The sequence below is a fragment of the Carcharhinus amblyrhynchos genome, chromosome 1 (assembly GCF_965287045.1).
Source record: "Carcharhinus amblyrhynchos chromosome 1, sCarAmb.v2.hapA, whole genome shotgun sequence".
Lineage (NCBI taxonomy): Eukaryota > Metazoa > Chordata > Chondrichthyes > Carcharhiniformes > Carcharhinidae > Carcharhinus > Carcharhinus amblyrhynchos.
Genome location: NC_137324.1, coordinates 173,177,433 through 173,203,903, shown reverse-complemented (window position 1 = coordinate 173,203,903; position 26,471 = coordinate 173,177,433). Strand labels below are relative to the sequence as shown.

The 26,471-nt window shown below is 45.3% G+C and overlaps 1 protein-coding gene across 4 annotated transcripts in view; it reads right to left on the bottom strand.

Moving 5' to 3' along the window:
* ccser1 (coiled-coil serine-rich protein 1) overlaps positions 1-26,471 on the bottom strand; it is a 1,158,875-nt gene that overhangs the window by 386,182 nt on the left and 746,222 nt on the right. For all 4 annotated transcript variants that reach the window (XM_080195592.1, XM_080195582.1, XM_080195612.1 and 1 more), the window contains exon 9: positions 13,270-13,347. In XM_080195592.1, the coding sequence (XP_080051718.1) occupies positions 13,270-13,347 (78 nt within the window). The remainder of the gene's footprint in view (positions 1-13,269; positions 13,348-26,471) is intronic.

Below are 26,471 nucleotides of genomic sequence, written 5' to 3'. Positions count from 1 at the left end.
AGTGTCTATCTGTGGTTTGCTCTCCAGTCCCTGCTTTCCTCTCCTTCACAATACAGCTAATTGCAGGCTTATTAAAACATCACTGGAGGTTTTCAACGCAATCTGAATTTTTCCCCCAATGGCTGAGAATGTTAGGGGAATGGGGCTTCCTGGGTTAAAAACAATTATAGCCAGTCAAAATCAGCCCAGGCCAGGGAGCCATAGGGAGTCACGCTTTACTGAATCCAAACCATCTCATTGTGATTCAACCAGCAAGATTGATTGTAATTCACCAGTCTACCATCAACGTCTGACTGAACTGTCCGTTGCACTCCTCTACCCCCTCACCATGTCTGTATTACCCCGCTCACCACCTCCCACCCCTCACCACGCCTGCACAACCCCACCTTCCACCCCTCACCCTGCCCGCAAGACCCCCACACCTGCACAATCCTACTCACCCAAACCGACCCCTCACCACGTCTGCAAGACCTCACTCCTCACCTCCCACTCCTGCTGCACACAAACACATCACACTACACGCCCGCATAGCCCAACCTCACTATTCTGTGCACCAATGTTTAAAGTCCGCAGTGCCTCGGGGTTTATGACAATGCTCTTACCCGATCACAAATTCACAGGTGATTGCAGAGTAACTTACCTTATATAACACGCACAACTCCAGCTCCTCGTGCCGGACAGAAACGATACAGCAAACGGTGTTGTAATGTGGGAGAATTGACAACATTCCACACCGGGTGTTGGTGGGATGAGTTACCAATCATTGGAATCAGACGCTGGTCTCAGCCCTTTGAGAGCAACTCAGACCTCTGACCTATCAACTAAATTATTAGTTCAAACGAACAGCGTCGCACAAAACGATTTACTGTTTTGAAAAGTGCGTTTTGCTATCTTTGACAGTTGAGATTTTTCTGCTGTTGAAGGAGGTCAATGGTATTCTAGCTCGTTACAATGCTGTTGATTGTGTGTGAGATGCAGGATTTCAAGGAATGTCTATACTATAGATTTTGTAATGAGCAAAAGGCAGTGCTCTCATTCATGTTATCAATTCTATATATATAATCATATGTTCCAACCAGTGGCTGCTCTTTGCCAATGTAAGTTTCAGAAACCAATTTAACTTATCTGAAAATAATTGAAAGCTGGTTGTAGGTAAAAGGGGGCCAGTTGACCCATTGTGCTTGTATTTACTCCAGAGGGGGGAATCGATTTAGCTCAGTTGGCTCAATGGCTGATTGGTGATGCAGAGCAACACCAACAGTGTGGGTTCAATTCCCGGACTGGCTGAGGTTACTTATGAAGGCCCTGCCTTTTCAACCTTGCCCGTTGCCTGAGATGTGGTGACCCTCAGGTTAAATCGCCACCAGCCAGCTCTCCCCCTCAAAGGGGAGATGGTCTACCTATGATCATCTGGGACGATGGCAACTTTACTTTGCTGTAAGAACGATCCAAACAGTCCCACTCCACTGCTCTCCCCCTGCATTTTCCTACTTTATAATTACTATTGAATCAACTCATTTTCAGATTGTGTATTCCAGATCGTAACAGCTCCACTGCATTAAACAAATGCCATTTAGTCTCCTCTGGATCTTCTGCCAATAGTTTTAACTCTGCATCTGTATAGGAAGTACAGAATTAACAAATTAGCCAGTTAACTCAGCAATGTCCATGCTGTGGGAACCTAAAGGATGCAGCTGTGTTTTAAACGCATTTGGCACCACACTATAATAACAAGCAGACCTTCTCTGGGTACCTTGTATCCAAGCTTGTGTTTGTATCAAATCTCACATACAGTCGTTTGTGTCACACTGCAAAAGGGAGTTTTGACCTAAGTAAGTTGGATTTGCGGATGGCACAGTGGTTAGCACTGCTGCCTCAGAACACCTGGGACCTGGGTTCCATTTGAGCCTCGGGTCACTGTCTGTGTGGAGTTTGCACGTTCTCCCTGTGTCTGTGTGGGTTTCCTCCAGGTGCTCCGGTTTCCTCCCACACTCCAAAGAAGTGCGGGCTAGGTTGATTGGCCATGATAAATTGACCCTTAGTGTTAGGGGATTAGCAGGGTAAATATGTGGGGTTAAGGGAATAGGCCCTTTGTAGGATTGTGGTCAGTGCAGACTCAATGGGCCAAATGGCCTCATTCTGCACTGTAGGTGTTCTATGACTTCACCGAGGACTGGACTGTGAAAGGTGCCAGGACCTTTTGAGCTCCAGACCAGCCATTGTTACCAGAGTCCCCAGTTGGCAGACAGCCATGAGACTCATTGCTTATATTTTTCTTGTATTGTTTATTCTTTTGCAATAAAGCTTATATTATCTAGAGATTGTCATTCTAGCCTATCTCTTATTTAACATTCTCCTGGATCATTAATAGAATAAAACAGAACAGCATCCTTTGGTTACTGAGCCACCAGCCAGTGAAACTAATCTCTCCTTCTGACTGAAGACTTCACACTCCCTTGAAATGTGGAACACACTTACTCCAGAGTCCAACCCATGTCCCAGAGCATGGAGCCTTTTAACTGCTGATGACCCAACTTCCCTTCCTTGCTCCCAGATATTGCCAATATTGTTAATAGATCTCCCTCACTCATCAAATATTAGATCCCCTTCCCTCAAATCTGCTGTGATCACCTCCACCCACAACAACCTATGACTCCTCCATCTTCACAAAGCCCATCACCATATCTAGATTTGCCCTAGACCCTCACCGCTTTGACTTTAATCAACTGGCATTCACACACACAACTTTCATAGAATCACAGAAACCAAACATTGCAGAAGGAGGCCATTCAGCCCATCAAGTCTGCACCAACAACAATCCCATCCAGGCCCTATCCCTCTCACCTCACATATTTATCCCGCTAATCCCTCCAAGCTACACATCCTGGGACACTAAGGGACAATTCCGCATGGCCAATATACCTAACCCACACATTATTTGTCAGATGCCAGTGGAGACATGATGGGCTGAAGGGCCTCTTGCCATGCTGTGAAACTCCACGCCTTCTGGGAGCTTAAGGGCATTTCAGCATAAATGAAAAGCTTAGTAATTCCTCGATGAAATCAAGGATATTGTTTAGACAGGATTTTACCTACTGAATCAACACGGTCTAATATGTTCAAGATTGTTATATAAAAAAATCTTCAAGCTTACATCTTACAATTTACTCCAATATTTAACATGGCACTGAAGGACTACTTCACTGAAGCTGGTGTTGTCCATTTCCAATTTTTCCCTTTTTTGAATGAATACATTAGATGTTTGGTATATCTTTTCACTTTTTGTTTGATTGAGTGCAATTTAATCACCACCCCGTCTAGGGCGTGCAAGAAACAATACTTTTCACTGTAGCCCGATACACGTGACAATAATACATCAAATCCAATTGAATCACATGCAGTGTTCAGTGACTGAATAAGCCATTATTGCCTCAATCAGGGAGCTCGTATTCTCAAAAGTCCTGGGCTTCATTAAAAGTTTGCGATGACCCAAAACCTTTCTGTCACCGCGGACAGAACCTGCCCATTTCTCGCAAAGACATGTGCCCTGCACGTTGCACCACAACCAATACATGTTTATAAGTTTACTTATTTATTAGTCAATTATTATTATTGTCACAAGTAGGCTTACATTAACACTGCAATGAAGTTACTGTGAAATTCCCCTTGTCACCACACTCCAACGCCTTTTCAGATACGCTGAGGGAGAATTTAGCACGGCCATTACACCTGACCAGCACGTCTTTTGGAGTGTGGGAGGGAACCGGAGCAGCCGGAGGAAACCCACGCAAACGGGGGAGAACGTGCAAACTCCGCACAGTGACCCCAAGCCGGGAATTGAATCCAGGTTCCTGGCGCTGTAGGGCAGCAGTGCTAACTACTGTGCTCACCATTGTGCCATGTGCTGCCCCAGCCACTGTGCGACCCCAGCCACAGTGCCACCGTGCCACCCCAACCACTGTGCCACCCTGCATCTAGTCCTCGGCAGTGCGTGTAAATGAACTGCAGCGAATCAGTCGCAGATTGAGCACCCCTTTGGTTCCAGTTTAAATGCTGCACAAGTTCCTCTTCCCACAGATGGACTAAAGAGGCTCAATCCCCATCCCCTCACTTGCAATAAATTTCTCAGTCTTGCTTGACTATCCCCCGAAGGGTGGAATAGCAAATGCTTCTGTGTTTCATGAATCAGGCTAACTGAACCGAGAGTGATGATTAATCCACTACAGGCTTTAACAATCAAGGTCTGTTTAAAAGCACAATTGTAGAACTAATCTTTGAATAATACAGAGCAGCCAAGAAAGCTTTATAATATTAATTCCATAAATATTCGGAGGCTGGCTTCCAACAGGCAGACAGATTTCCTTTTCTAATTACATTCTATGTAATCACGCAGCAGTTTAAACTTTTGTGTCACTGCTAAAATAAAACACACAAAGCTAGGTTAATGACAATATGAATGTACTTTTTATCTGCAGTGATAAGGATTATAACAAGGCACAATTTCTTGCATAGATCGTTTCCACTAATCACCATTGTCTCGCAATTTCTGCTCAATGTTAGCGACAGAGGGCTTGCACACACCATTCACACGAAATCCCACCGACCAGAATTTAACTAGAACTGCGCTAGCCGCAGCTCAGTTACAATCACTTGCAGCACGGAAGGAGGCCATTCAGCCCAACTGGCCCACGTGAGTGTTCATGCGATGACATAGTGATATTGTCACTGGACTAACAATCCAGAGAACGCTCTGGGAACCTGGGTTTGAATCTCATCTTAGCAGATGGTGAAATCTGAATTCAATAAAAATCTGGAATTAAATGTTCGATGCCAAATGTTGTGAAGACCCATCTGTTCCACTAAAGTACTCAGAATCATAGGATCAGTGAATCCCTACACTGCATAAACAGGCCATTTGGCCCATCGAGTCTGTATTGACTCTCTGATAGAACTTCCTACCCAGGTCCTATACCCGTAACCTCAAGTATTTACCCCGCTAATCACCCTAACCCACACATCCTGGGATGCTAAGTGGCAATTTAGCATGGCTAATCCACCTGACCTGCACATCTTTGGAGTGTGGGGTGGGAACTGGAGCACCCAAAGGAAACCCACGTAGATATGGGGAGTTTGTGCAAACTCCACACACACAGTTTCTGGCACTGCGAGGCAACAGTGCTAACCACTGTGCCACCAGGTTGCCCTAAAACCACTTCTTGTCGGATAGGAAATCTGCCATCCTTACCTCGTCTGGCCTACGTGACTCCAGACTCACAGCAACGACTCTTAAAATGCTCTCTGAGGTGGCCAATCCACTTAGCCCGCACATCTTTGGACTGTGGGAGGAAACCGGAGCAACTGGAGGAAACCCACGCAGACAGTGGCCCAAGCCAGGAATCGAACCCGGGTCCCTGGTGCAGCGAGGCAGCAGTGCTAACCACTGTGCCAGCAAGCGGTTAATAAACTGCACAGCGAGCCAGCCAGGAAAAACCTTTGTCAGATGAGCTTTGACAAAGGGTCATCTGGGCTCGAAATGTCAGCTGTTTTCAGGGAATTATAGGCCGGTTAGTTTAACGTCTGTTGTAGGAAAAATGCTTGAATCTGTCATGAAAGAAGAAATAGCGAGGCACCTTGAGAATTGTTTGGTAGAGCAGACGCAGCATGGATTCGTTAAGGGGAAGTCGTGTCTGACGAATTTATTGGAATTCTATGAGGATGTGACCAGTGCGGTGGACGGAGGGGAACCGGTGGATGTGGTGTTTCTCGATTTTCAGAAGGCCTTTGATAAGGTGCCTCACAAAAGGTTGCTCCAGAAGGTTAGGGGGCATGGAGTTGGGGATAAGGTGTTAGCGTGGATAGAGGATTGGCTGTCTAATAGGAGGCAGAGAGTAAGTGTCAATGGGTGCTATTCGGATTGGCGGTTGGTGACTCGTGGAGTGCCCCAGGGATCGGTGCTGGGGCCTCAGCTATTTACCATTTATATAGATGATCTGGAGGAGGGGGCTGAGTGTAAGGTGTCGAAATTTGCTGATGACACAAAGATAAGTGGAAAAGTAAATTGTGCGGAAGGTGTAGAAAGTCTGCAGAGGGATCTAGATAGGCTGAGCGAGTGGGTGAGGACCTGGCAGATGGAATACAATGTTGGCAAGTGTGAGGTTATCCACTTTGGCAGGAATAATAGTAGGAGGGACTACTATTTAAAGGGCGAAAAGCTGCAGCAGGCTACGGTGCAGAGGGACCTGGGGGTCCTTGTGCATGAGTTGCAAAAATCCAGCCTACAGGTGCAGCAGGTGATCAGGAAGGCGAATGGGATGCTGGCCTTCATAGCGAGGGGGATTAAATATAAAAGTAGGGAGGTCTTGCTGCAGCTGTACAGGGCATTGGTGAGGCTGCAGCTGGAGTACTGTGTGCAGTTTTGGTCGCCGCACTTGCGCAAGGATATTTTGGCCTTGGAGGGAGTGCAGAGGAGGTTCACTAGGCTGATACTGGAGTTGAGGGGGTTGAACCATGAAGAGAGGCTGAATAGACAGGGCTTGTACTCGTTGGAGTTTAGAAGGATGAGGGGGGATCTTATTGAGGCGTATAAGATGATGAAGGGGATGGATAGGGTAGAGGTGGAGAGGTTCTTCCCACTCAGAAAGGACAGCAGGACTAGAGGGCACAGCTTCAAGATAAGGGGGGTGCAGTTTAGAACGGAGTTGAGGAGGAACTTCTTCACTCAAAGGGTGGTGAATCTCTGGAATTCTCTGCCTGTTGAAGTGGTGGAGGCTGCCTCGCTGAATATATTTGAGACGCGGGTAGATAGGTTTTTGGTAAGCAAGGGGATTAAGGGTTATGGGGAGAAAGTGAGAAAGTGGAACTGATCCACTTCAGATCAGCCATGATCTTATTGAATGGCGGGGCAGGCTCGAGGGGCTAGATGGCCGACTCCTGCTCCTATTTCTGATGTTCTTATGTTCTCTCCTTACAGATGCTGCCAGACCTGCTGAGATTTTCCAGCATTTTCCCTTTTGGTTTCAGTTTCCAGCGTCCATGGTAATTTGCTTTTACTGAATCCGATGATCAGCCACGTTCAAAATGAATGGCGGAGCAGTCTCGAAGGGCTGAATGGCCCACTCCTGCTTCTTTACATTTCCCACAGTACACCAGTAACTAGGCTTCAAAAGTATTTAATTGGCTGTAAGGCGTTTTGGGGCTTGTTAACTGTGCGGCTAAATTTGCTTTTGGCAGCAATGTGAAATAAATGATAATGACTCAGGTGGAGCATTAAAGAGGCTGCTGGTTTGCTATGACCTCGGAATGACCTTTACCCCTCCTCCCCGCCATAGTCACTGTATAACCTTTGCTCCCCGGCATTCTGACATTTCCTTCAACAACAGCAATTTCACATTGTCTGGCTTTGTACAGGTAATAAGAGCGATTAGAAAGCATGGATTCCCTCAGGACTATCTCTCTCTCTCAACAGAGAAAAGAAGTCATGACCGCTGAAGTGATCCATCTAATTGGGTGTTGAACTCTCTGACCTGAGAAATTAATGGCTGGATGTGTCTTTTTCTATTATAGAGATGCATGAGTAACAATTAGACTTCTAAAACAGTGGGCAGGATCTTCCAGCCGTTCACGCCAGCAGGATTCTCCTGTCCCGCCGCAGCGAATGGAGACTCGACTGAGCGCCAAATTCGCCGTCCTCTCTGTCGGCGGGGCAGGAAGGGCTGGAGAATCCTGGCCAATGTCTTTCACAGTTTGGGCAAGCTCAAGAAAAAGAAGCGGGGTAGGATTTTCCACTCCCACCCCCCACCCCCCCCACCCCACCACCACCACCGTCCCCCACTCCACTCTGGCGTCGCCACTGTCAATGAGGTTTCCTGTCCTACGCACGTTCTGCTGCCAGAGAACCTGTGGCGGGGTCTCCCCATTGATAGGACCAAGGAGACAATCCCACATCAGTGGGAACGGTCAGGAAATGAACTCATCTGAGATTGATGCGGCATATGACGTGGTGTCTCCATAGAAGATACGCACGAATTCCAATCAGGGATATACGTACCCATTTCTTATGATGGAGCTCTCACGAGTACAGTGGGTAGCATCACTGCCTCTGAGCCAGAAGCTCCAGGTTCGAGTCTGACCCACGGACTTGATGACCAAGGAAGGTCAAATAGGTTGAACACATCAGACTGTAAATCCTTCCAAACATATCAATGGCTGGAGACTGCTGGTCAGCCATGCTTGATGTGGAGTGGCGCCCCTCAAGTTAGACAGACAAGCAACCTGTTCCGGGAATTATTCACGATGGAAACTGACTGCTTTAGTGCGCCACTAGATGTGGGAAGAGAATTGGTGGGATTTCTTATTACGCTGTCCCTGCATAGATATTTTTCCGAAGTTAGTAGGCCAATTACACACCTGTCTTTGTAATGATGCCAGAATGGCTTTCCCTATGCAACGACATGACTTTCATGATACAATTTCCCTTTAAATCATTTAATTCGCCAAGGCTTCACCTCCCAAAGCTGCAGCCACCCCTGGGAAAGACAGGGGCACCAGGTGCTTGGGAATACCATCCACGCCAGTTTGTCCTCAAGCCACGCACCACCCTGATTTGGAGATCGTCATTGTTCCCTCATTGTTCTTGGGTCTAAATCCAGCAGCCAGTAACAGCACAGAGAGAGACCATTCAGCCCATTTAGTTTGTGTTGTTAGGAATGCGTTAACAGACCTTCCAATCAAGTCTTAATTTGATGACAATTGTTCATTGATCAAAGTCACTGATACGTAAAGGGGCTACAGGTGGCACTGGCTGTTGGTGGAGGATTGTGTGTCGAGTTGGCTCAAAGAAGTAAAAGGTAGTTTATGAAGAAGCAGAACTCATGAATCCTTTACTGAACTGCAGCTGGCGGGTTCAAACACGAATTAGCTTCATCCTCCAAGGTTGGCCTTTCCAACTCTTGCAGATGTTGCTTCTCCCAGTATTCATTCAATTCCCTTTTGAAAGCGACCACTGAATTTGCTTCCACTCACTACTGGAAAAGAAATTCTTCTCGCCTCCCCTTTGCTTAAGGACATAAGAACATAAGAAATAGGAGCAGGAGTAGGCTTCTTCATTTAATTACCTTCATACCTTCATCCTATGATTTCCCACCTTCACACCAGTGAGGACTAATCCTCCATCTATACACTAACAAAACCCTCGATCATTTTCCTTCCACCTTCTCCTCTCTCAATGATACAACTCTGACTTTTTTTTACCCTCTGCACATAACAAAAATAAAAGTGGTGAAAGGCTTTAACTGATCAATCCTACAGTTCAATGAAAAAGTATGAGATGAAGGTAAGAAAATAGTAACGAAGAAACTTGAAATTGCTTTCTGATTGATCAAGCCATATTTTGCACAGCGGCTGGAGCGAATTACTGAGTGCTAAAAGAGCCATTTTATAATTACAGCGCCAGTGTTATTATTGGTTGTCGGGAACATGCATTGATGGACACTGCAGATCCAAATTATGGCTTGATTGTGGAATAAGGTTATCAGTAGAATCTGATGAGGAATATGCCTGATAATCAATCGGCTGACTGCAAATGCCATCAGCCTAAATTATTACCACATCAGCGCACAACAGTGTCCACTGGAGCTCTCTAACAATTTACACTGCCCATTAAAACAAGCAGCCATTTCAGGCTGTGGGTTAATGCAATACGTGTGTTTTTAGGCCAAGATGAACACAGCCTCCAGACCAATATGTTGTTGCCTTTCACACTCCCATTGCACTGTTTGTTTTCCATTTTACCGTTCACCTGCCAAGCTTGTAACTGGAATATGAACAAAGTTAAACAATTGCACTGGGTTTGGAAATAAGGGTGTAATTTGTCACTGTAAGTCATGTCTCTTTATAGGAATATCCCAGTTGGTGTTTGTGACCCAGGAACATTAATAGCGATATGATTATATGCTGTTTTTAATATACCAGAATATCTTGGTTTCTTGAGGTATGCAGAGACCGATGGCTCTCAGAAGCAGAGCAAGAAGTGCGAGAGAGTGGACATAAAATGACTGAAGACCAGGCTGAAGAGATACATTGAGGGGAGAGGCAATAACTACGCTGGGTTTGTATGGTATAGGATGTGAGTGGAGCAGGTTTGGATGATTTGGAGTCTCAGGCCAGAATTTTACCGACACGCCCTCCCAAGGCTCATAAGATCGTGCCCGAGGCTGACGGAGAATGCCATTCTGTGAGCTTCGCCCACCCCGATTCCAGGGCCAGCGTGCTGGTAAAATCAGGGTCACAGTGCAGACTTTGACTCGCAGGTTTTAACAAGAATAGTTTCACAGATATTGGGTGGAATTCTCCCAACCTGAGACCAAGTCCTGTGGTGGGGTGTTTCCTGCAGCAGAGACCAAGGGGAAAACACATCAAATCTTCCAGCGCTGACCGAATTAATTATGCACTCAGGGGTTTAGTATCATATTCCTTGTGGGGGGGGGGGGGGGGGGGGGGGGGGGCAGGGTTGATCAGGCAGAGTCCGCTGTCATACCTGGATGACGTGAAATCTGCTGTCCTATTCGGACACCATACTGCAAAGACACCTAATATCACCAATCTATTGTTGGAGAAAGAAGGTGGACCTCCTAAGAGGGTGGTTCTCCGGGAGTATTCTGAGATTGGAGAATGGACCCCCTCCAGGATACCGAATCTGGAAGGCCCACCTTTTGATGCTCTCCCCACCCACAGTTGTGGTGTTCCAGGCTCATCACTGGGATCCATCCTGAACGCCAGAGGCAGCGCCAAGCATTTAGCAGAGGATCCCACTGGAAACTCACACCAGCGTAAAATCGAGATCTGGGCCTTCTGCCATATTCTCTCCCCATGCCTGCCATTGAAACACCAATAGGGTTTGGGTAAGTTCCGCCCATTGAGTCTGGAAATGGCAAAAACAAGGATGAAGATTTCTATGGTGATGGGAGTGAGATTGGAGGTAGAGGCAATCACTGGTAGAGACAGGCCAAGTGGATGGTAGGCTGGATTTGGATTCTTAGAATTCAATAGGGACATCAAAACTGCTGCACTTTGTTGAATGTCAACCCAGTGAACAGTTGGAAACGATCAAGCAGCAGATAGGATATGGACAAAATGGGATGACTACAATCTCACCAATATTTCTCTGGAAGCAATTCTGGCTCCTCAATGTCACACAGCCAGTCGCACAGCACAGAACACTCATGGAATTCAGAGTGTGGTGAGTGTGATCTGCAAAGGTGGCCTAGCCTACAGGACAGCTGCTAGATTATTTGTACACCTTGTGTTGAGATGGTATTTGGAGCTACAAGATCTCCTTGCCCCCTTCGCTTTGTTCTGCATCGTCATCCCTTGACAATCAACTTACTCCAAAAATGGAACTTGGCATATTTGCCTGATTCCAAACCTTTCCGGAACTGGGAGCAGATACAAAGGAGGCAAATTACTCTGAGAAGGTTGCCCGTTGGCCTGGAGAATTGACAGCATAGTAACAGAGTGGCTTGCACCGAAATCTTACAAATTTCAAAGTCTCATGCAATCCATCAATTTCAGTCCTGGGTGCTTTGATAATGATAAAAACATTTTAGGCTTGTAAGTGTCCGAAATAAACTTTCCAGGCAGCAGGCTGGCTGTATTCAAGAAAACCAAGGTCCAGACGCAGCTTAACATGCAGTTCCTAAAAGCAGACAATCCCTCAGAAAGGTCTCACTCTTCATACCAGTTAATTATCAATGTTAACAGTTGAAACTTGCATCGAAAATATAATCAGCAAAGTGATTTTGAACAATCCTGTCTCACTCAGATCACGTAGCAAAGGTTCTGATACTGGCAAGGTTTTAAAAACATTAAATCAAATCAGAAAGCGCAACGACTTCAATCAGGCCTATTGGTTGGCCTATGTGAACTCCCTGATTACAGGGTCAATTAATGGGCCAATCGGGGAGTCTTTTCCTTGTATTTAACCGTGAGTGTCAGTTCCTCTGGGATTTCCTGAGGCAGAGTGCTGACCGATGGCACTCTGTGTACTGCTGCTGGAATTACAAATTAAGGGCTTGAGATAAAGGACCTTCTGCCTCCAAAGATTTATTACAGTAAGTTAGAGAGATACAGCCTGACATGATCTAAATTTGTCATTGGATATAGTTAAGATCTAAATTTTAGCGCAACTATGTAGTCCTCACATTGCTCTTGTTTTAAACCCTACATTGTTCCTTCAGGCACACAGACATGGTTAGATTTCCTTTTCCATTTGTAATTAACTGTGTGGCAATCTCAGATCAACATCCCTACTTTCTCAGCAAGGCAGTGATATTGGGGATGCCTCAGCTCAATGAAGGGTTCCATGTCATGACTTTGGAAGGTGAGTTGTTTGTGTTGCTGCTGCAATTACTGAGAGAATTGAGAAACAAAAAAAAATTTCTGGCAAAATTGTGACAGAAGTTTCATCCACATCAATGTAACTTCCTGCAGACTCTTATCAATGCAATTTATCAAGGTGCCAGATACTCCTTTGACCAGTCACAAGTCGATGGCTTTTTTGGTTATGTTTCTATTGAACTGTTCCGTCAACGTTTTTACAATTGAAGGAGAGTAAGAGACCAGTCATGGTCTGGCACCCACAAAGAGGAACAGATATCTTTACGGAATGGCAATGATTTCTTTACAGTTTGTTCTGCTGTCAGCCCTTCAAACCTGAACCAAACTTGATGCATAACCCTTGCCACAAATGAACAGCGTTCAATGCTGGAATCGTTACTTATCTTCAATGTTGAACAGTGCCAGCCCTCAATGTCTTACCACAGCCAATACAGGGATCGAACCGAGGCTGGTGATATCCCTCTGACACAACACCCTAGCCAACTAAGGTAACTGACCCTTCTTTGTGACGATAGTTAGGGCATCCTCAATCAAATTTGATACATCTTGACATGTTACGGTCTGCAATTTTCACCAAGCAGGATACTTATTTACTGCATTTTAGTCCCCCTTAACTCATTGCAGAGAATTTATGGGAGCTGCTGCTTAGAACAAGTAATTAAATGCACTAAGTTTATGGCTGTTATATACGCTGATCTGTAATTATCTCATTCTGAAACAAGAGACTGGAACCACAGAAGAACAGAAAGACTGATGTTATTTCTTAACACCCCATTAAACATAAGCATGGAAGCAACAAGCAGCAAATGTAACTTGGGCAGGCAGGATGTAAACAACAATAACGGAAGAAAGTAGAGCAAACAAACAGTTACTCACGTCGTGGCTGAGGAGCTCTGTCTGCGTGGACTTGTCTGCTCTTGAGGGATGAGACCTTTGCGCACTTTGACTGCGATCCTGCAACAGAAATGGAAAATTCCTTATTGCGAGCAACCTTACACATCTCCCTGACGCACATCTAATGCAGTTAAAATTTGCACAAGGGAGGATGTCAAACAAAATTTGACACCAGATCACGTGAGAAGATAAGGTAGAGGAGCAGAATTAGGCCATTCGGCCCATCGCATCTGCTTCCCCCATTCAGTCATGTTTCTCATCATGTTTGAATGGACTTATCTTACATTAAATTAATGTTTCTCCACATCCTCGCTATGACTTTCACACTACATTCTTCATTCCCTTCTATCCTTCTTTATGTACGGTATGCTTTGTTCATATAGTGTGCAAGAAACAATACTTTATCACTGTACACTAATACCTTTGACAATAATAAATCAAATCAATTGAACCCCATTGCCTGTAACATTTGATCCCAATCAAGAACCTATCCATCACAGTCTTAAGTACACTCAATGGCCTGGCCTCCACAGCCTTCTGTGGCAATGAATACCACAGATTCACCACCCTCTGGCTGAAGAAATTCCTCTCATCTCGGTTCTAAAGGGTTGTCTCTTTACTCTGAGGCTGTGCGCTCAGATCCTACGTCCACATTATCCAGGCTTTTCTGTATTCTATAAGGTTAATGAGGTTTCCCCATCAACATTCTAAACTCCATTGAGTACGGAGTCCTCAAACGCTCCTCACGTGTGAAGCTTTTCATTGCTGGGGTCATTCTCATAAACCTCCTCTGGGCCCTCTCCAACACATCCTTCCTCAGATACGAGGCCCAAAATTATTAGGACATTAGGACAGGTGATGAAATATTTAATCGAAGAGGCAACTTGACTCTTTAAAGTGGAGGGATAAATGGAGGGAATTCCAGAGCTTAAGGCCTCAGTAGCTGAAAGCACATCCACTAATGATAGACAATGAATATCAGTAAAATACATAAGTCTTGTGTCTAACGCACACCCATCGTATTTTGCATATCACATTTTGGATATTGCACTTCAAAGTCAAAAAACCACATCAAAAGATCAAGAAAGTTCAGAACTTTGTGATAACATTGATAACTTTGCCAACTTACCTACCAACAGTTCAAAGTTTAAAGTTTACTTATTAGTGCCACAAATAGGCTTATAGTGATACTGCAATGAAGTTACTGTGGAAATCCCCTAGTCACCGCACTCCGGTGCCTGTTCAGGTACACTGAGGGAGATTTTGGCACGGCCAATGCACCTAACCAGCACATCTTTCAGACTGTGGGAGGAAACCAGAGCACCTGGAGGAAACCCATACAGACATGGGGAGAACGTGCAGACTCCACAAAGACAGTGACCCAAGCCCGGAATCGAACCCGGGTCCCTGGCGCTGCGAGGCAACAGTACTAGCCATTGTATCACCATGCCTCCCACTGGAGGAGAAAGAAAGTTACATGTTGAAATTGTACAATGAAAGGAAGAACTTGCATTTATAACCCAAGGATAGTCCCAAACCGCTTCATAGTGAATCGAGTGCTTTTGAAGTGTAGAATGTTCTCAACTCCATTATACTTATTTTCTCAACATATCCATCAGTTACTAGGTTATATAAAATTATTAAGGTATAATATATGTGACTCTAAATGTTCCTGACATGAACAGCTGTCAACCTTTTGTACAAGCTAGTGCCAGGTGGGGTGTTAGATTTGAAAAAAAAAGGCATTTGCGAATATGAAATAAGTCGTCAGAAAATAGATACAAGAATTGTGAACCAAGCTTCTGCTGTTCCATTTCCAACGCAAAACTGCTGGCAGTCACCACAGGGACTTGGGTGTAAGGTGGAAATGTGCTCAACATTATATACAAAATACAGGTGTAACAGCAGATGGAAATAATTTTGCCACTTTTTGGGCGATCAGAACTGTTCCAACAACTTGTCGCTATGATGGAACAAATGGTCTCTTCCTGTGCTATAAAGATTTATGGGTGTAAATCCTGAAGCTGTAAGGTTGATCAAAACCAAAGGCTATATCAGCTTGATTTGATTTTTGATTTGATTTGATCTATTATTGTCACATGTATTAGCATACAGCGAAAAGTATTGTTTCTTGCGTGCTACGCAGACAAAATATACCGTTCATACACAAGGAAACGAGAGAGTGCAGAATGTAGTGTTACAGTCATAGTTAGCGTGTAGGTAGGTCCATTCAAAAGTCTGACAGCAGCAGGGAAGCAGCTTTTCTTGAGTCGGTTGATACACGACCTCAGACTTTTGTATCTTTTTTCCGAAGGAAGAAGGTGCAAGAGAGAATGTCTAGGGTGCGTGGGATCCTTAATTATGCTGGCTGCTTTGCCGAGGCAGCAGTAAGCGTAGACAGAGTCAACGGATAGGAGGCTGGTTTGTGTGATGGGACCTCCAGTACCCGGGTTTGAATTCAGTCCGTCTGTGTGGAGTCTGCACATTCTCCCTGTGTCTGCGTGGGTTTCCTCCGAGTGCTCCGGTTTCCTCCCACACTCCAAAGATGTGCGGGTTAGGTTGACCAGTGTAATAACTCCATGGAGACTGAGGTGTGACCTGATCGAGATGTTTTTAAAGTTCTGGAGGTGTTTTTACAAAGTCCTGTCACCAAGTTACTTTATTTACACCGTATACCTGTACACATCCAGCTCTCCGGTTGCTCCCTGCTGAATGCAGGCTGGGAGCCTGACACACCTGCTTTAAATGGGGAGCATGAGGCTCCCTGATTTAACCATCAGTTAAGGCATCTCTTTTCAATACCAACCAAATAAACAAACTCAAATTAACTTTGGGACAAATTAAAAGGGGCAGCTTCCCAAAAGGAGGGGGATCAACCCGAACAAAAAAACAAAGTCAAAAGGAAACTTAAAACATTAAATTAAAATGTCTATAATGCACCCCAGCCCCTGCGGTGCCCAGCAGCCATGGAAGGCATCAAAGGACTCATCAGGGAGATCATACCCGAAGCAAGCCAACTTCGTTAGCCTGGCTGAGGTCATCACAATTGGCCATGCTAAATTCACTCTAGTGTCAGGGATTCGGTGGGTAAATATGTAGGGTTACAGGAATAGGGTGGGATTGTGGCTGGTGCAGCCTCGATGGGCCGAATGGTCTCTTTCTGCACTGTTGGGACTCTATGATTCTATAATGCACCATTTGGCTCAACTGCCCTACGCCAGTCTTTATGCTGTACATAAGCCTCGTCTCACCCTGTTTCATCCAATCCGTCAGTGAAATTCCCTTCTCCTTCATTTAGCTCCCTTTCAAAAGAATCTACGCTATTCACGGCAACCATTCCATGTGGTGGTGAGATCCACATTCTATCCATGCTCTCGGTAAGGACGTTTCTTCTGAATTCCTTATTTGGTTTATTAGTGGCCATGTTATATTTATCCCCACTCACTCTGGGTTCTCCAAGCACGGAAAAACACCTCCAGAACTTTAAAAACATCTCGATCAGGTCACACCTCAGTCTCCTCTTTTCTAGCCCATTTAACATTTCCTAGTAAGTTGGGCCTCGGTGTTCAAAGATGTGTCGGTTAGGTGGATTGGTCGTGGTAAAATGCACGGGGTTACGGGGATAGGATGGGAATGGCCCTCGGGAAGATGCTCTTTCGGAAGGTCGGTGCAGACACAACGGCCTCTTTCTGCACCATCAGGGTTCTATGGAATCAACAAAACTTTAAACAACACATACTAATGCACAGCTATGACATAAACAGAAAACGTTGGAAAATCTCAGCAAGTCTGACAGCATCTGTGGAGAGAGAAGAAAGTCAACATTTCAAGTCTGGATGACCCTTCCTCTGACGAAGGGTCACCCTGGCTTGAGGGTCATCCTGCTTCAAAATGTTGACTCCAATCTCTCTCCACATATCACCAGCGACCCAGAGTTCGATTCCCGGCTTGCGTCACTGCCTACGTGGAGACTGCACATTCTCCCCGTGTCTGCGTGGGTTTCCTCCGTGTGCTCCGGTTTCCATCCCAAAGGTGTGCTGGTTAGGTGCATTGGCCATGCTAAATTCTCCCTCAGTGTACCCGAACAGACAGTGGAGTGTGGCGACTAAGGGATTTTCACAGTAACTTCATTGCAGTGTTAATGTAAGCCTACTTGTGACATTAATAAATAAACTTACTAAAGAAAGATGCTGTCAGACCTAATGAGATTTTCCAGCATTTTTCTGTTCGTGTTTCAGATTCCAGCATCCACAGTATTTCACCTTTATCATGGAATCCATACAGTGCAGAAGGAAGACATTCAGCCCATCGAGCCTGCACTGACATCAATCCCACCCAGGCTCTATCTCCGTAACCCTAACTATTTTACCCTACTAACCCCCCTGACAGTAAGGGTCAATTTAGCATAACTAATCCACCTAACTCCTACACCTTTGGAGTGTGGGAGGAAACTGAAACATCCGGAGGAAACCCACGCAGACACAGGAAGAATGTGCAAATTCCACACAGTGACCCGAAGCCGGGAATTGAACCCAAGTCCCTGGCGCTGTGTGGCAGCAGTGCTAACCGCTGTGCTGCACACCCGTATTTGTTTGAAATTTCATGGTTGTTGTCTAATTTCTTCACTCAGAGAGTGGTTGGGGTGTGGAATAGACTGCCTGCTGTGATAGTGGAGTCGGACACTTCAGGAACTTTCAAGTGGTTATTGGATAGGCACATGGAGCATTCCAGAATTATAGGGAGGGGATAGCTTGATCTTGGGATTGGACATAGCTCGGCACAACATTGAGGGCCGAAGGGCTTGTACAGTGCTGTACTGTTCTATGTTTCTATAATGATATGGAAATGCCGGTGTTGGACAGGGGTGGGCCCAGTAAAAAGTCTCACAACACCGAGTTAAAGTCCAACAGATTTATTTAGTTTCACAAACTTTGGGAGGTTCACTCACCTGATGAAGGAGCAGCGCTCCAAAAGCTGGTGATACCAAACGAACCTGTTGGACTTTAACCTGGTTTTGTGAGACTTTTTACTGCTGTCTAATAAGTAATGGTTAAAAAAACTAAATCAGAATTATAGAACTGTTGATTCAATGATTTCTGACTAATTTTTATGGATGTTAATTACGCCTCAGTTATTCAATACACTTAGCCAATTCCTGAAACCCATTTACTGACATGGTTAGTTACATTGCCCACTACTGATCTTTGCAAAAAGACTAACCACCAACAAAACTGTAGCTGTATTCAGTCTCCATCATATTTATTGCTGAAATAACGGCAAGAGAAAGTAAAATGAAAAGCCACAAATGCCTCAGCATTTTTGCCAGCACTATTCTCGCATTCTCAGTCCCCACGGTGATATTAATTGTCAAAAGCGGTGGCAAGGTAGCACAGTGGTTAGCACTGCTGTCTCACAGCTCCAGGGACCTGGGTTCGAATCCCAGCTCGGGTCACTATCTGTGTGGAGTTTGCACGTTCTCCCTGCATCTGTGTGCGTTTCCTCTGGGGGCTCCACTTTCCTTCCACAGTCCAAAGATGTGCAGAATTGGTTGATTGACCATTCTAAATTGCCCTTAGTGTCCCAGGATGCATAGGTTAAAGGGATTAGTGGGTAAATATGTAGGGATATGGGGATAGGGCCTGGGTGGGATTGTGGTTGGTGCAGACTCGATGGACCAAATGGCCTCTTTCTGCACTGTAGGGTTTCTATTCTACGATTAAAGGAATATTGCTTCAAGAATGGGGTGAACTCACTCTGCACTCTGATAAGACAGTGTGCAAATTTTCAACCGCCTCACAGAGAAACAAAGAATTACAATAATTTCTGTTGACCGTTTTAATACAACATTTAGGCCCATTCAGGTTTGAGAGCTTTTTTTTCTGTCAGGGGTCTCTTTCCAGACCTGTAATAAAACCAACTTGGGATATTGCACCATCTGTATCTATTATTGAAGCTCCTTTCCACAAATAAATGATTCATAACTCACAAATGCTTCAAGCGGGTCTGAACTACACAATTGGAGGAATATTTGGAATGCCTCATCAGGAGTGGATTTCCCATAGAATCTATGAATGATTTAGAATTATTGTCACTGTGTAACTGGTGAAGGGTACAAGAGGGAGAAGGACAGCGGACAATATTCAAAGTAACTGAGCTGCAAGCGTGTAAAAACTGATGGATTTCACTTGCATTATCAGTGGATTAGTGCACAATCTTTAATAAGTATATATTTCTTTTCCATTTGCTTTTGCTTCTGAGTAAATTAATAGTAGCTGGCGTGGGGTGATTCCAAGGGTAACGTTTGCAAAATGGAGTGGGAACTAAAGGTATGTAATTTGATAGATAGGCTTCTTCTTTCCTCCCTAGTTTCTGCAGCTTGCCCTTCACATGGAGGGTCACTTGCACAGGCATTTACAGGCAGTAGCATGTGGTTTATTTGGAGCAAAGAAGCACTTGACAGTGGCTACACTGATAGGCATCCCTGGAGATGGTGTGTGGTAGAGACACAGCAAACTATTAATTGTCCCCAACTGATTGAATCCCCCCCTCCCTTGACGTGAGCACCACACGCTGCGGCAATATGCCAGCTGTGTAAAGCAGAAGTCCCAGGGAGCACAATGCATCTTTCCTCCAACAACTGCTGAAAGAGGACATACAAGGTTCAGACAAATTTCCAATTAAGAGCGGAGAGGGAAACAAAAAAAATCAAAGAATTACATGAAAAGCCATTTGACTAGTCAAGTGTTTCTTCCCACAAGCCCCACAGTCTGCAACAACAAATCTCGCATTTGCTCTCCACATCTTGGATATTCAGGAGACTTACAGGACAGGATTTTCCAGCTGCGCTTGCCGCAATACTGGAAAATCCTACCTGAGGTCAACGGACATTTGCATGGTCCGCGTTCCCACCACCCCCGCCCCCCTCCCCCCCCTACTCTCGATGATTAGTGTGGCAGGTGGGATGGAAAAATTCCCCCCATAGAATAGAATCCCTGCAGTGCAGAAGGAGGCCATTTGGCCCATCGAGTCTGCACCAACTCTCTGAAAGAGTATCCTGCCCTAGCCCACCCCTCTCCCCTTTCCTATCCCCATAGCCATACTCATTTACCTCTCTAATTCTCCCTATCCCACACATTTGGGACACTAAGGGACAATTTAGCTTGGCCAATCCACCTAACCTGCACATCATTAGACTGCGGAAGGAAACCGGAGCACCCAGAGGAAACCCACGCAGACACGGGGAGAATGTGCAAACTCCACCCAGACAGTGACCCAAGGACAGAATTGAACCTGGGTCCCTGGCGCTGTGAGGCAGCAGCACTGACCACCATGCCGCCCTGAGACTATCCAAATATTTTTCAAAAGAATTTATTGAACTCTGCTTCTTAACTCTGAAGTAGGTCAGTGGCAGGGAATCTCACATTCCCAGCTCCTGTTGGAGCAATTTCCCTGTTACCTTAACCCTGACATGAACATGAATACCCCAGCTGGGTTGTCTATTAGCTTTCCCACCATAGTGCAGGAAGCTCTGACTTCTCAATATGCTATAAATATAAGTCACAAATAAGAACATTCGCTGCTTTTTTTTGTCGATTCTATTGAGTACTTGCTCACTACCTTGAATTAAGCTTTTACTTGTCCTTGTGTCAATTTCACTTTTATACGTCAAACGAGTCTGTCATTCCTCGGAGCTGAATTTCACACAGCATCTGTCCTTTTCACATGTATTGCAAGGTGGAACTGTGGAACAAGCTTTGATGTACTCATGCTGCCTATTAATTAATAATTTGCAGGTGCATTTTTCTTAGGCTTGGTTATCTTCATGAACGGCAACTGTCCCTGCCCAACTCAGTGCAAACTGATAGCCACAAGTAAATACAATGTTGTGAAATTCAGTTGCCCCCAGCGATGGGGTCGCATGTTAAGTGCGATTCTAAGTTCGTGCTGTCCGTTCATTTTTATGATTTCACTGTCCAGCCAGTACAAAATGTGCTGATGGTTGGACGGCATGGTGGCACAGTGGTTAGCATTACTGCCTCACAGCACCAGGGACCCAGGTTCAATTCCAGCCTTGGGTCACTGTCTGCGTGGGTTTCCTCCGAGTGCTCCAGTTTCCTCCCACACTCCAAAGATGTGCAAGCTATGTTGATTAACCATGTTAAATTGTCCTTTAGTGTCAGGGAGATTGGTGGTTATGGGGATAGAGCCTGGGTGGGATTGTTGCTGGCACAGGCTTAACGGGCCAAATGGCCTCTTTCTGCACTGCAGGAATTCTATGATTGGCTTTATCCCTGAGCAAAGGGCAATATTGTGAGCAACTAGGGCTACTGAAAACTGCCTGCCATGAATGATGGATTGACCATGCTAAGTTGGCCCTGAGAGTCCCAAGATGTGTAGGTTAGGGGGATTAGCAGGGTAAAAAATGGGGTTATGAGGATAGGACCGGGATAAAATGTTCTGTCAGAGAGTCAGTGCAGATGCAGTTAGCCGAATGCCCCCCTTCTGCACTATAGAGATTCTATGTTTAAAATTAGCCTGGTCCTCTTGAAGGGGAGATGCATTGTGGCTAGAGCAGGTGCAGGGGACTGTGCAAGAAAAGACTGCCCCGGAAGCATTGAAGGGCTTGATATGGGGGGGGACAGTGGTCTCCAAGGTTTTCAGACATTGCACTGGAGGCCTTGATGGAGGAGATAGAAAGAAGGAGAGTTGTTCTGTAGGCATGCACACAGAAGGAAGCAGATAAGAACATAAGAACATAAGGGGTCAATGCTAGAAGGTAATCTCTGAGGATCTCGATGCCATACTCGAGGTTAAGGACAAGGAATGCAATTTCAAAGGCAATATCCAACCGCGAGGCTCAGACACTTCATCAATCCACCAGGACACAGTTACCATCTCAGGGTGATGGCCTAGAGGTATTATCATGAGATTACTAATCCAGAAACTCAGCTAACATTCTGGGAACCCGGGTTCGAATCCCACTACGGCAGATGATGGAATTTGAATTCAATAAAAAGAAAATCTGGAATTAAAAATCCACTGATGACCACGAAACCATTGTCAATTGTTGGAAAAACCCCATTTGGTTCACTGATGTCCTTTAGGGAAGGAAATCTGCCGTCCTTACTTGGTCTGGTCTACATGTGACTCCAGAGCCACAGCAATGTGGTTGACTCTCAACCCCCTTCTAAGGGTAAATTGGGATGGGCAATAAATGCTGGCCAGCCAGTGACACCCATGTCCCACGAATGAATAAAAAACAAAATCCCTATCAATCGGGAATCAAACCTGACATTCATCAGCTTCACCATGAACTTACACACACAGCACGGCTACATTTCTCTCCTAGGGTGACAGTATATTCCCAGGGAATGCCCATTACATGCATGTTAGAACTCTTATCAATATGGCCTTTAGCACAGTTTATCCCATAGGTGTACTTGTGTGTCCCGCAGGTATCATTCTAGAGCAATAAGGATAGTTGAAACCTGCCCTGCCCAAAAACTGCAAGAAACTACTACAGGTCGTGAATGTAGCCCAGTCCATCGTGCGAACCATCCTCCCATCCATTGATCTGTCTACACTTCCCACTGCCTTGACAAAGCAGCCAGTGTAATTAAGGACTCCATGCACCCTAGACATTCCCTTTTCTACCTTCTTCCATCGGGGAAAAGATACAAAAGTTGGGATATGGGGATAGGGCCTGGGTGAGATTGTGGGTGGTGCAGACTTAATGGGCCGAATGAGCTCTTCCTGCACTGTAGGATTCTATGATAAATGTCTGAGGTCATGTACCAACCGACTCGAGAACAGCTTCTTCCCTGCTGCCAACAGACGTTTGAATGGAACTACCTTGCATTAAATTGACCTTTGTCTGCACCTTAGCTATGACTGCAACCCTACATTCTGCACTCTCTCATTTCCTTCTCTATGCTTTGTCTGTATAGCGCACAAGAAACAATACTTTTCACTGTATGCTAATATATGTGACAGTAATAAATCAAATCAAATGAAAAGGGCGAAAACTCTCCCAATTTCGCATGCAATGCCTTACCTCACTGTCTACAGAAAAGTGTTGAAGTAGGGTTAGTTTCTGACAGGTTTAATGAATATGGAGGAGGAAATAAACTTGGCTACCCTCTAGACATATGCACAGAGAGACCTGTTTTCCAGCACAGCAGCTGAGAATCATCAATCCACAACCTGCTCTTGTTTCAGAATGTCCGTTCTGGCAGAATAGTGACAGCAGCAATAACATGCCTCTGGCATCGCAGATTGACCCTAGACCATTAGCAGCCTGATCAATCCAAATTTCACACCGCTCCATGGAGCACAGAGAAACAGAAAGAGGAAGAGAGGGGAAGCAGGTCGGGTAGTACAGATGGACACACTTGAATTTATGTTTATGTTTATTTATTATTGTCACAAGTAGGCTTACATTAACACTGTAATGAAGTTACTGTGAAAATCCCCGAGTTGCCACACTCAGGTACATTGAGGACAAATTTGGCATGGCCAATCCACCTAACCAGCACGTCCTTTAGGCTGTGGGTGGAAACCAAAGCATCCAGAGGAAACCCACACAGACACAGGGACAATGTGCAGAGTCCGCACAGACAGTGACCCAAGTGGGGAATCAAACCCAGGTCCCTGGTGCTGTGAAAGAGCAGTGCCGAGTACTGTGTTGTGATACGTCAGCTCTCTACACTGCAAAGTCCCATAAACAATGTGATAATGACCACATAATTTTTTTGATTGAAGAGTAAATGTTGGCCAGGACATTGAGGTGACTAGTCTGACAGTTCAGAAAAGAGGCTATTCTGCTCATCAAGTCTGTACCAGGCCCCTAACCCCGTGCAGTTACCTTGGCTAATTCACACATCTTTGGGCACTAAGAGGCAACTTGGAATGGCCAATCCATCTAACCTGCACATCTTTGGACACCAAAGGGTGATTTAGCATAGCCAATCCACCTCACCTACACATCTTGGGACAGTAAGGGGCAAATTAACATGGCCAATCCACCTAACCCACATATCGTTGGACTGGGGGAGGAAACAGGAACACCCGAAGGAAACCCACGCAGACACGGGGAGAACATGCAAACTCCTCATAGATAGTTACATGAGACTGGAATTGATCTTTGGTCCCTGGCGCTGTGAGGCAATGATGCCACCACCTGTGCCATCATGCCACCCCACTGTGATGCTTGACAAACATAACGCTGTATGTGTGTTGTGCAGTTCAAGCTCTCAGATTCATCCTGAATAGATGACTAAATCAGCAAACTAATCTGTTCAAACCTAGTCAACCCGAAACAAGACAGAGGGAGCGATTCTCCCCCAAACATTCTAAATGTCGAATTTGCGTAAAAACTGGAATAAATCATGTTGGTTTTTCCAACGGGCGTTTCAAAGTGAATCTCTCCCACTACGCGCTGAAGAGTGTACCAGCGTAAATCCTGTTGAAAATCAATGGGTGGGGCTTATTCCCGATGGAAAGGAAGGAAGGTCCAGGATTTTGATCCAGCAACTGTGAAGGAATGGCGATATATTTCCATGTCAGGTTGGTTTGTAACTTCAAGGGGAACTTGCAGGTAGTGGTATTCCCATGCACCACTTGTCTTTCTAGATAGTAGAGGGCACAGGTTTGGAAGATTTTGTCTAGAGGAGCCGTGGTGTGTTGTTGCAGTGCATCTTGTGGTTATGGTACACACTGCTGCCACTGTGCATCGATGGTGGAGAGTGTGTATGTTTAAGGTAGTGGATGGAGTGCCAATCAAGCCAGTTGTTTTGCCCTGGAATGCATTGAGTTTCTTGAGTGTTGTTGGTGCCGCATTCATCCAGGCAAGTGGGAAGTACTCCATCACAGTCCCAACATGCCAGACCTCACTTGGAGTACTGTGCGCAGTTCTGGTTGCCTCATTACAAGAAAGATGTGGAAGCTATTGAAAGGGTGCAGAGGAGATTTACAAGGATGTTGCCTGGATTGGGAGGCATTCCTTATGAGGATAGGTTGAGGGAGCTCGGTCTTTTCTCCCTGGAGAGACGAAGGATGAGAGGTGACCTGATGGAGGTTTATAAGATGTTGCGAGGTATAGATAGGGTGGATTCTCGGAGGCTATTTCCCAGGCCTGAAATGGTCACTACGCGAGGACACAGGTTTAAGGTGCTGGGGAGCAGGTACAGAGGAGATGTCAGGGGTAAGTTTTTCACTCAGAAGGTGGTGAGTGAGTGGAATCGGCTGCCGTTGGTGGTGGTAGAAGCGAACTCATTGGGGTCTTTAAGGAAACTTCTGGATAAGTACGTGGGATTTAATGGGATTGAGGGTCATAGATAGGGATATGGTCGGCGCAACTTGTGGGCCGAAGGGCCTGTTTGTGCTATAGTGTTCTACGTTCTAACAATAATCACATTTCAAAGATCTGTTATTGGTTGTAAAGCAGTTCAAAATGCCCTGGAACCAAGGAAGGTGCTTTATATGAATGGCAGCTCTTTCCTTTCCTTGCCACTCCTTTGCAACTGAAAATGCCATGACAGGTTAATGTTGCAGTCAGTCTACTCAGACCTTACGTCACGGATACTGTAACACTGTATATTTGTTTCCTGAGACTGAAGGATTTTAAGGGTGATGCTCACAAGCATAACACTCAAGTGCCTAACTGCATCAATACCTGAAGCTGTCCATATCAATATTCAATGTGTTTCACGTTGGATGTAACGGGAATCAATGATCAAAGCTTCTTAGATCAATACTACCCACATGACGGTGAACAGAAATGTTGCCAGCTCCTCAGATCAATACGGCAGGATTCCCTCGCCATGATCTACGATCAATGATCTCAATCAATCCTCATAGTCTTCCTCATCTTCTAATGCAAGCTCTCGGCTCACTATTCAACGCTTTTCCCAGAGTGATGTTGTTGGATCCTCCAGATCAACACATCAGATTTCCCTTCCGTGTGCAGGGAATTCTCACTCCTCCCTCCATCGCTGTTCAGAATCTGCCAAGACAATGGCAGTCACAACTCTCACCAACTTGTACAGATGCGCAATAGAAAGCATTATTTCTGGTTGTATCACAGCTTGATACAGCTCCTTCTCTGCCCAAAACCGCAAGAACCTATAAAACATCATGGATGTAGCCCAATCCAACACATAAACCAGCCTCCTATCCATTGACTC